The 12,014-nt window shown below is 44.3% G+C and overlaps 1 protein-coding gene across 2 annotated transcripts in view; it reads left to right on the top strand.

Moving 5' to 3' along the window:
* The first annotated feature begins 1,626 nt into the window (after window positions 1-1,626).
* Window positions 1,627-12,014, top strand: part of scinlb (scinderin like b) — a 40,195-nt gene continuing 29,807 nt past the window's right edge. Inside the window, exons 1-3 of one of the 2 annotated variants that reach the window (XM_078218859.1) lie at window positions 1,627-1,741; window positions 9,358-9,541; window positions 9,998-10,152. In XM_078218859.1, the coding sequence (XP_078074985.1) occupies window positions 9,361-9,541; window positions 9,998-10,152 (336 nt within the window). In that variant the 5' untranslated portion in view covers window positions 1,627-1,741; window positions 9,358-9,360. The remainder of the gene's footprint in view (window positions 1,742-9,357; window positions 9,542-9,997; window positions 10,153-12,014) is intronic. The other variant, XM_078218860.1, reaches the window with a different exon arrangement.

Genomic DNA, 12,014 nt, shown 5'->3' with positions numbered 1-12,014 from the left:
TAGGGGAGCGGCAGTACTATTGCTGGAATGTTATCAGGGCCCATTGCTTTTGCAGTATCCAGTGCCTCCAACCATTTCTTGATATCACGTGGAGTGAATCGAATTGGCTGGAGACTGCCATCTGTGATACTGGGGACCACTGGAGGAGGCTGAGATGGATAGAAACATAGAAACATAGAAAAACTACAGCACAAACAGGCCCTTCGGCCCACAAGTTGTGCCGAACACATCCCTACCTTCCAGACCTACCTATAACCCTCCATCCTATTAAGCTCCATGTACTCATCCAGGAGTCTCTTAAAAGACCCTATTGAGTTTGCCTCCACCACCACTGACGGCAGCCGATTCCACTCGCCCACCACCCTCTGTGTGAAAAACTTCCCCCTAACATCTCCCCTGTACCTACCCCCCAGCACCCTAAACCTGTGTCCTCTCATAGCAGACATTTCCACCCTGGGAAAAAGCCTCTGAGAGTCCACCCGATCAATGCCTCTCAACATCTTATACACCTCTATTAGGTCTCCTCTCATCCTTCGTCTCTCCAAGGAGAAAAGACCGAGCTCCCTCAGCCTATCCTCATAAGGCATGCCACTCAATCCAGGCAACATCCTTGCAAATCTCCTCTGCACCCTTTCAATCTTTTCCACATCCTTCCTATAGTGAGGCGACCAGAACTGAGCACAGTACTCCAAGTGGGGCACAGTACTCCAAGTGGGCACAGTACTCCAAGTGGGCACAGTACTCCAAGTGGGATGATCCACTCGACACACCTGGCTGAAGATTGCTGCGAATGCTTTAGCCTTGTCTTTTGCACTGATGTGTTGAGCTCCTGAGGGTGGGGATATTTGTGGAGCCTCCCCTCCCAGCGAGTTGTTTAATTGTCCACCACCATTCATGACTGGACGTGGCAGGGCTGCCGAGCTTGGACCTGATCCGCTGGTTGTGGGATCGCTTAGCTCTGCCTATCACTTGCTGGTCCGGCCATCTGCCTCGATTGAACCTGCCTCCACCGTACCCTCCAGGCTGCGCCTTCCAGGCCCCAACCACTCGCTCGGACCTCACATCACATTCCCTTCTTTTGCAAATCATTTTAAATCTTTGTCGGTTCAGGCTTGAGGTGATCCATGCTGGGGGGGGGGGGGGGTGGGTTAACCCCCTTAGAACCATAGAAAATTACAGCTCAGAAACAGGCCTTTTGGCCCTTCTTGTCTGTGCCGAACCATTTTTTTGCCTAGTCCCACTGACCTGCACTTGGACCATATCCCTCCACACCCCTCTCATCCATGAACCCGTCCAAGTTTTTCTTAAATGTTAAAAGTGACCCCGCATTTACCACTTTATCCGGCAGCTCATTCCACACTCCCACCACTCTCTGCGTGAAGAAGCCCCCCCTAATATTCCCTTTAAACTTTTCTCCTTTCACCCTTAACCCATGCCCTCTGGTTTTTTTCTCTCCTAGCCTTCTTGTGAAAATATGCTTTGTCTCTTTTTTAAAAATATTTTATCCCTTTTTTGATGGGTGGAAGATGGTATTTGGAGGAAGGGCTGGATCAGACAGCTGGAAATTAGCATATTCAAATAGAAGTTATTAGGTATACGTTGGCCAATAGGATTGCAGTTGTACCTTCACACCCTGTTGATATAAAGTATTGAGTAAAAGTGAACAAGAGCAGTGGAGAACTGAGCATCTGCACTTTGATATTACTTCAAGGATCAGGTTGGCACCTCGCTTTGTTTCTTGGTAGGTGAACTTTCACCACTTTTATCTCTGCTGCCTTTTTGCATCGCCTTGTTTTTCTCCCGTTAAAACAGCTCCAGTCAGTTTCACACAGTTTCCTGACAACTCTGACTTGCCCCAGTGGGATGAGTTAGATGCAGAAACGCTCTGGATGGATCTGCAGAGGCTGGGAAGAGCTGGGAAAGTGCAGGGAATTGAGTAACCATTTCGGTTTTAATTGGGGAAAAGCAGTTTGCCCCCCTCCGCTCCCCCCCGGCTCTCCTGCAGTTCCTGCCAACCCCACCCTGTCTGTAAAAAAAATTCAACATCGCTTCAAAAAAATGGCTCCCGAGCCTGTGATAGATTTTAAAGAGTAAGATTGTGGAAGCTGGGCTGTTTTACTCCGAGCAATGAGAAAAGAATGCAAAACACAGTGGGAAGTGCTCTTCCCTCCTCTCCATTTTGCAGGATTCTAGTTGTTCGCTTCGGGAGATCTTTTGAGAAAAAATTTTTCCTGGAGTTATTCGCTTGCAAAGTAGCGCTTGCTGTTCAGCGGAGGCGGAATGCCCGTGGGAAAAGGTGGCACCAGAACGCAGCAGACTGAGATTGTGGCTCAGTGCAGGCTGGGCTGCAGATTGTAACAGGCGGTATAACTCCGGTCAGGCTATACCCGGGCCAGCTTTAACAAACTGTAACTCAGTGTAGATTGTAATAGACTACAACATGGTGCTGACTGTAACCGACTAACTCGGTGTAGGTTACAATGGACTGTAACACAGCTTCAGATTGTAATGGACTGTAACAGAGCTCCAGGTTGTAACAGGCTGTAACACAGCACCAGGTTGTAAAATACTCTAACACAGCTGCTGATGGTAATAGACTGTAACATCTGTAGATTATAATGGACTGTAACACATCTGTAGATTATAGTGGACTGTAACACATCTGTAAATTGTAACTGACTGTAACACATCTGTAGATTGTAATGGACTGTACACACCCGTAGACTGTATAATGGATTGTAATACAACTGCAGATTCATAGAATCATAGATTGCAATAGACTATGACATAGTTGGAGCTTGTAATGGAATGTAACACTGCTGGTTGTATTGAACTGTAACAAGGTACAGGTATAATGGGTTGCAACACAGTTGTAGATTGTAATCGACTGTAATGCAGCTGCCAATTGCAATGGACTGTATACATAGTTGCAAGTTGTAGTGGACTGTAACACAGCTGTAGATTGTATTGGACTGTAACAAGGTACAGGGTGTAATGGGTTGTAACACAGCTGTAGATTGTAATGGACTGTATACATAGTTGCAAGTTGTAGTGGACTGAACATAACTGCAGGTTGTAGTGGACTGTAACACAGCTGCAGATTGTAATGGACTGTAACAACGTGCAGCCTGGATTTTCCTAGTTTTAAAGTAACTCTGTCCTTGGTTCATTTCTAAATCTTTAGGATGAGGCAAAATGTTTGACAATTGGGAGTGTTATTTGCCAAGTCAGTGTTAATGAAAAATAAAGTTTTTTTTTTCTTAAAATTAGATGATTGCCTCATTTTTCGTTACACAACTAGAGAGAGACTGGATGGGTTAGTCGGATTGGATGGATGGGTTAGTTCTAGTTTTGTATTGCAGCCGCAGGGCTGAGTATTCGGATTAAATTCTGCTCTTCCATTTGAGCAGGATGTGGGCTGGGTCCATTTCGGCTGTGAACCTCTTCCGCTCCTTGTCTTTTCCTCTGTCTGTCCATTTGCTGTAGCCCTGATTTAAAGAGCCCTCTCCTCTCGCTGCCTGTCTCAGCCCTGCACTGTAACACTGATGTGGGGATGCCGGTTTTCTTACTGTGCACAGTGTAATATTGTTCAGCGCCCTCGCCAGCAGTAGGTCTGGGTCCGGTTTAGTGATGGGGACAACTGCTGCTTCTGGCTCTCTGTATCGTTCAGCGTTTTGAAAGATCTGGGAGTTTTAAAGCTTTCACGGTTGAAGCAGCGGCCGCAGCAATTCTGAGAATGTGGACACTGTGTCGTTCCACTCTCCCACCCCTTTTTAATCTTGATTTGAACAACGGGGCCCCCACTGGATGCACAGCCCTGCAGTCAGGGATCTGAAACCTGCATCGCCCTTCACCCCCTGAACGGAAACTTCAGAGGCATTGGTTGTAATTTCCAGAATCGCTCAGAGTCAGACCTCTCAGCCCTGCTTCCCATGTTGCCTGATATTCCTCTTCTTTCCAGCAACTACTTCCTCTTTAAAAGAAAAAATATAAATAAACGATTTAACAATGGGCCGTGACAAAAGAATTGTACATTGTAACTTCCTGTGTCTAAAGATTGATTTCTAACTTTTTGGTTATTTTTGTACTCTTGACATCTCACCGATCAGTGCCAATAACTTATCACCAATCGCCTCATATAAACCTTCATCTTTTCATAGACCACTCCTGGATCACCCATACACTTATTTTCACAAGATTCCCTTTTTCAAAAATAGCTAATTGTTAGCAACTTTCTAGAGAATATAAGTTGCATTTTTATCCCATTGCTATTTTAATAGCAAACAAGATTATGGGCGGCACGGTAGCACAGTGGTTAGCACTGCTGCCTCACAGCGCCAGGGGCCCGGGTTCAATTCCAGCCTCGGGTCACTGTCTGTGTGGAGTTTGCACATTCTCCCCGTGTCTGCGTGGGTTTCCTCCGGGTGCTCCGGTTTCCTCCCACACTCCAAAGATCTGCAGGTTAGGCTGATTAGCCATGTGAAATTGCCCCTTCGTGTCCAAAGTTGTGAAGATTAGTGGGGTGGATACGTGGGATTACGGGGTAGGAATGGGTAAAATTTGTGCAGACTCGATGGGCCAAATGGCCTCCTTCTGCATTGTAGGGATTCTATGATATTCCATATGTAGCCTAATTAAGGTTTTGTATAAATCCAACATTGTCTCATTGCATTCAACTTGCTGTGTCATCTTTTGTTTCTGGCCATTCAGATCCCCCTTTTCCAGTGATGCTTTACACTTTACCATTTCGCATTTATTTTCTTCCCCATTCTACCAGACTGCACATTAAGCTGCATTTGCCACCTATTGGTCCACCCTGCCCACCTCCCTGTGTCCTGAAGTCTAGCGCAATCTATTCTTGCTAGAACCAGGAAGAGGATTGTCCCCGCACATTCAGTGTTATAAATTATGGGAAGCAGACGTGAAATAGATGTGCTGAAGCTCACAGCGGTTCTTTGGATTATCCCCGTGAAAGCAGGTTTAGAATAAATGCCCGACGTAGGTGCACCGTGCTGTAGTGAAAACATTGCAGGCCTTGGGGATGGGACAGTGGGAACACACTCGTTAGCTAGAGAATTGGGTTAAGCTTACAATAACAAACTGGATAGAATGCAATTGATTAGATTGCTGGTTGAAAATGCTGGAAACCCAATTCATAAATTAATTACGCTGTAAAATATTAACCCTGACAATAGATAAAAATGGAAAGCATTGTAGATTGTGATCTCTGAAACATCAATAAACGTCTTGTGTAATAAAAACACAATTGGGCTTATTTACTCAACAGGAACTTGTAACTCTGCCTCTTGGGTGTCCTGACCTTGGGTTTCCAGTTGGGAAGGAAAGGCCTTTTTGTTTAGAAAAAGCTATTTGAAACTTGTTCCAGGAGAGTACACAGTAAGTATACCAGTCTAAAACTAGCACAGGTCCCAGTTTCCACATGATTTTAAACATTCATTTATGGGATGTGGGTGTCACAGGCTAGGTCAGTATTTATTGCCCATCCCCAATTAGAATCGTAGAATTGCCCTTGGGAAGGTGGTGGTGAGCTGTCTTCTTGAACCTCTGAAGTCTCTGATGTGTAGGTGCACCCACAGTGCAGTTAGGGAGGGAGTTCCAGGATTTTGACTCAGCGACAATGAAGGAACGGTGATATATTTCCATGTCAGGATGGTGACTTGGAGGGGAACTTCCAGATGGTGGTGTTCCCATGTGTCTGCTGTCCTTGTGCTTCTATATGGAAGTGGTAATGGGCTTGAAAGGTGCTGATTAAAGAGCCTTGGTGAGTTCCTGCAATGCATCTTGTAGATGGTACACACTGCAACCACTGTTCGCCAATGGTGGAGAGAATGAATTTTTGTGGAAGTGGTGGCAATCTAGCAGCCTGCAGTGCCCTGGATGGTGTCAAACTTCTTGAGTGTAGTTGGAGCTGCATCCATCCAGGCAAGTAGAGAGTATTCTATCACACTCCTGATTTGTGCCTTGTAGATGGTGGGTGGGCTTTAAGGGGTCAGGAGGTGAGATACGTGCCACAAGATTCCGAGCCTCTGACCCACAGTATTCATATGGCGAGTCCAGCTCAGTTTCTGGTCAATGGTAGCCCCAGGATGTTGATGGTGGGGATTGTAACAGTGGTAATGCCTTGAATGTCAAAGGCCATGATTACATTCTTTCTTCTTGGAGATGATCATTGCCTGACACTTGTGAGGTGCGAATGTTACTTGCCAATTGTCAGCCTGGATATTGTTTATGTCTGGAAGTCAACTGATGACTATGAAACCATTCCAATTGTCATAAGCCCAGCGAGTTCACTAATACCCTTTAGGGAAGGAAATCTACCATCCTTACCTGGTCTGGCCTACATGTGACTCCAGATCCACAGCAATGTGGTTAACAATTAAGGATGGGCAATAAATACTGACCAGCCAGTGACGCCACATCCCATGAATGAATAAAAGAAAAATTGTGAATGTTGGTGAACATTGTCCAATCATCAACGAACATCCCCACTTCTGACCTTATGATGGAAAGAAGGTCATTGGTGAAGTAGCTGAAGATGGTTGGGCCGAGGACACTACCCTGAGGAACCCCTTCAGTGATGTCGTGGAGCTGAGATGACTGACCTCCATAAACCACAACCATCTTCCTTTTGTGTCAGGTACGACTCCAACCAGCAGAGGGTTTTCTCCCTGATTCCCATTGACTCCAGGTTTTGCCAGGGCTCTTTGATGCCACATTTTAGTTAAATGATGGCAAGGCCTGTCATTCTCACCCTGCCTCTGGACTTCAACTTTTGCCCATATTTGAACCAAGGGTGTAATGAGGTCAGAAGCTGAGTGACCCTGGCAGAAACCAAACTGAGTGACCATGAGCAGGTTATTGCTAAGCAAGTGCTGCTTGATAGTGCTGTTGATGACTTTTTCCATCACCTTACTGATGATCAGGAGCAGACTGAAGGGGTGATAATTGGCTAGGTTGGATTTGTCCTGATTTTTGTGTACAGGACATACCTGAGCATTTTCCACATTGCTGGGTAGATGCCGGTGTTTTAACTGTACTGGGACAGCTTGGCTAGTGGTGTGGCAAGTTCTGGAGCACAAGTCGTCAGTGCTATTGCCAGATGCTACTGTGCAAATGATATCACTTTCAAAATCTTATTTGCGTATCAGTGAATTTGCTGAAAGATTTTTCTTTGATCTAAAGTGTATGACCATGAAGTACTTCTTAAAATATATATATATTCAGCAGCTGCAAAAATTCCATTGCTTCTTCCTAAAAATGTGTTTTAACTGAGAGGAACACTGTGTATCTGAAGTTTGCCCTCGCTGGATAGTTAACATGTTAAATTACATGATCGAGGTTTCTGGGTGGACAGAGACATGCAGACTGGATTCAGTTGTGCTCCCACAAAGTTCTGTCAGGTGATTTACCATGTCCTACAGTCGCGTCTGCTGAGTGTCCTGGGACCTGAATCATTAGCCAAGTTAAACAATTTATTTCCTTGTGTCTGCATATCACATATTTTACAGCAAAACAGACTTTTTTTCCCAGATGCTTATGCTAAATGTTGATAAACTGATCGGGAGGAGTAAATTTTTCAAATTTTGTCTGTGACATATTTCCAAAGTCAATTTAAAATAATTGTGGGGAACATAACGTGTAAGAAGTCTTAGATATTGCCATTCTTGAACAGTCCAAAGATGTGCAGGTTAGGTTGATTGGTAGGTTAATTGCCTGTGCTAAATTGCCCCTTATAGTCAGGGGGATTAGCAGGATAGATACGTGGGGTGACAGGAATAGGGCCTGGGTGGGATTGTTGTCGGTGCAGGCTTGATGGGCCAAATGGCCTCTTTCTGCACTGGAGGGATTCTATAATTCTATTCTATAATTCTATGCCAAAGTGCCTTATAGAGTTTTATTGCGTTTTTAAAAATATCCTGCACTTAATGCTCTTGAGAAACTCACCACCACAAGGAATAAGCACAGGTTGAAGTATTTAGAGAGTTGACTTTTAAGCAAGTTTCTGAGGACATTCAGATCCCACCCTTTAAGTGGTTCCATATCTGATAATGGATAAGCTTTGCAGTGACGCCTTGGGAATTAGCCTTAGTTGTGTCCTGGCAGGAAACCATTTATATGATCAGCTTTGAATCAGGTTGGTGCCAATGTGGTACTGCATTACAATATTTATTGGACAGTTTGTGCTCAGTCCTTCACTTTCAGGCATTAGTGAACTGAATCGAGACATCCAACCAGAATTGTAAACTTTTCAGTATGATATTGAGTGGGACAGTTAAATGGGGTAGGAATGCAAAGTGTGTGCTCTGTTTAAATAATATTACAGGTATAGTCATTGTTTGCCAGATCAGTATTTTGATACTGTTTTGTTAAAGCTAGGTATGTTTACACATCTTAAAAACCAATTTTTTTTTCTGGAATAGGTTCTAATTTTTGTTAGACATTTCAGATTTTTACTACCGAGGTCTGTTCTTTGTTAGTTCCTTCCTGTGGGCAAGTTGCTAGCTTTTACTAAATGCCTGTGCTGCACTTGATATTCCCTCCGTTTGATTTGACTTATTATTGTCACGTGTATTAGTATGCAGTGACAAATATTGTTTCTTGCACGCTATACAGACAAAGCATACTGTTCATAGAGAAGGAAAGGAGTGGGTGCAGAATGTAGTGTTACAGTCATAGCTAAGGTGTAGAGAAAGATCAACTTAATATGAGGGAAGTCCATTCAAAAGTCTGATGTCAGCAGGGAAGAAGCTCTTCTTGAGTCAGTTGGAACATGACCTCAGACTTTTGTATCTTTTTCCTGACAGAAGAAGGTGGAAGAGAGAATGTCCGGGGTGTGTGGGCTCCTTGATTATGCTGGCTGTGTTTCTGAGGCAGCAGGAAGTGTAGACAAAGTCTATGGATGGGAGGCTGGTTTGCATGATGGACTGGGGTTCATGACACTTTGTAGTTTCTTGCGGTCTTGGGCAGAGCAGGAGGCATACCAAGCTGTGATACATCCAGAATGGATGCTTTCTATGGTGCATCTGTAAAAGTTGGTGAGAGTCATAGCGGACATGCTAAATTTCCTTAGTCTTCTGAGAAAGTAGAGGTGTTGGTGGGCTTTCTTAACTATAGCGTCCATTGTAACTTGGAGAATATGGAAAGTTATTTTGCTATGCAGATACTTGGTGAGTGGTTAGTCTGTCCCATGCCGTTAAAATTATTGACTTCCCTTTGAAACTACCACTGTCCGCTGGCTAAAAAATCTCTGCATCTCAGCATTCTATTTGTTGGCTCTGCTTATCGCTGTTTCACTTTTCAGTTATCCGTAGTCTGATATTTAATCCCTCTCCACAGATAATGGCTTTTCACAAGGCATTTGAAAATGTTGGCAAAAAACCTGGCCTCACCATCTGGAGGATTGAAAAGATGAACCCAGTTCTAGTTCCTGAAAACCTGCACGGGAATTTTTACATGGGTGATGTCTACATTGTACTACACACAGCTGCACAATTTGCATACAGTGCCCACATGTGGCTAGGTACGTCTACATTCATGTGAATTTTCAGGCTGCTGCTAGTGCAATACCACCTAGTGGGTAGCACGGTGGCACAGCGGTTAGCACTGCTGTCTCGTCAGCGCCAGGGACCCGGGTTCAATTCCAGCCCCGGTTGACTGTGCGGAGTCTGCACTTTGTCCTCGTGTCTGCGTGGGTTTCCTCCGGGTGCTCCGGTTTCCTCCCACAGTCTGAAGATGTGCGGGATAGGTTAAATTGGCCATGCTAAATTGCCCCTTCGTGTCAGGGGGATTAGCAGGGTAAATACATGGGTGACGGGGATAGGGCCTGGATGGGATTGTTGTTGGTGCAGGCTCGATGGGCCGAATGGCCTCCTTCTGCACTGTAGGGATTCTATGAATACTGATTAAAATGTTTGGGGTTTAAAAAAAAATATTTTAGGTTTGATATTTGATATTTTTAAAAAATGTTTTCTTCCAGGAAATCAGTGCTCTCAAGATGAATCTGGATCTGGTGCCTTTTTGTGTGTCCAATTGGATGATAGCCTTGGTGGCAAGGCTGTGCAGAACAGGGAACTACAAGGCAATGAGTCGAGCAAGTTCGTGGGCTACTTTAAAAGTGGACTTGTGTACAAGGTAATGGAGACAATATACGGCATCTTCTGAGGAGCTTGAAATCTTTCAAATCACAAATAACAAGACTCTGAGCTATCTAATCTTTGCATATTCATGCTACGCTTGAGTGAACTGTCAGAGAATGCTGGAGGCACCGTTTATCTGTTTATTGATTGACTGGTGTAAACAAACAATTTTGTTTTGTCTAAAAGGGATTGCGTATTCTCCAATTACTATCCTAGCTTCATTCATGTGGATTTAAAAAAAAAAAATTCTGGTCCATACTAAATTCAATCTTGTTAATAAGCATTTACATTTCAGCAGTAAATGTGCCTTACTGGCTTTGAACATGTGGAGGTAGTGTCATAGCGATATTGTCATGGTGGCACAGTAGTTAGCACTGCTGCCTCACAGTGCCAGGGACCCGGGTTCAATTCCTGGTTTGGGGGCCACTGTCTGTGCGGAATCTGCACGTTCTCCCTGTGTCTGCATGGGTTTCCTCCGGGTGCTCCGGTTTCCTCCCACAGTCCGAAAGACGTGCTGGTTAGGTGCATTGGCCATGCTAAATTCTCCCTCAGTGTACTCGAACAGGCGCCGGAGTGTGGCGACTCGGAGATTTTCAGAGTAACTTCATTGCAGTGTTAATGTAAGCCAACTTGTGACACTAATAAATAAACTTTAAACTTTCAGTAACCCAGAGACCCAGGGGTAAGGCTCTGAGGACCAGGCTTTGAATCCCACCTTGGCAGATGGTGGAATTTGCTTTCAATAAAAGTCTAATGATGACTATTAACTGTCATTATTTTTAAAAAAACATTTGGATCACTGATGTCCTTTAGGGTAGGACACCTGCCATTCTTACCTGATCCACAGCAATGAGGTTGACTCTTAAATATCCTCTGAAATGTCTGAGCAAGCCACCCAGTTCATGGGCAATAACTGCTCACCTTGGATGAATGAATAGAAAGGAGAGTTGCTTGCTGATTTGCTACGCATTTCCCTCTCCCCCTGTCTGGGATTAAAATAAATAAGTGAAAAGTCACCTTTCTCAAGTGGTTATTTAAATGTATTTGGTTTGGAATTCTCCCTCCATTAATTCTTCCACCTCTTCCAGTCTTTTACTCCATCGCTGCTCAATCCCTTCCAACTGAGACAATTGAAACAGAGAGCGCAGTGTGGGTTCTACTGAATGTGCAAGTGGGCAGAACAATAGCAGATTAAATTTAATATGCAGAAGTATAAGGTACTGCATTTCGGATGAAAGTGGGTAGTAAGTGGTAAATGCGGGGTCACTTTTAACATTTAAGAAAAACTTGGACGGGTTCATGGATGAGAGGGGTGTGGAGGGATATGGTCCAAGTGCAGGTCAGTGGGACTAGGCAAAAAATGGTTCGGCACAGACAAGAAGGGCCATAAGGCCTGTTTCTGAGCTGTAATTTTCTATGGTTTCTAAGTGCCGAAACAAGAGTGGTGCTGAAATATCAATGGGTGAAGTTGAAAGGAATCTTGTCACTTTAATAGGCTGAACAATGAACAAGCCCAAGCTAAGGGGAGCAGCAGTCATCACACCAAATCAGGTATTGCAACCAGAACAAAGAAAACCGTGGGGATGTTTGCACCATATGTTGCTGTGGTGAGATCACACACCTTGAGTACCCTGTCCAGTTCTGGCCACCAGCACTCCAGCCTTGGGGAGAGAGAAAAGCGGAGAAGCTGTTCTGTAGCATTAAGAAAATTGAGTTACCAGACAATTGAGACAATTTAACTTTGATATCTTTGGTAGGACATTTTTAATAAGCAGGACTGAACAGGTAGACCTGGAAAACTATATTTAAATAAATAGAGAGAGCGGGATAGATGGACCTTATTCAAACGGTGGCACA

This window comes from Mustelus asterias, chromosome 8 (assembly GCF_964213995.1).
Source record: "Mustelus asterias chromosome 8, sMusAst1.hap1.1, whole genome shotgun sequence".
NCBI lineage: Eukaryota > Metazoa > Chordata > Chondrichthyes > Carcharhiniformes > Triakidae > Mustelus > Mustelus asterias.
Note: the sequence above shows the minus strand (reverse complement) of the source record. Positions and strands in the feature narration are given on the sequence as shown.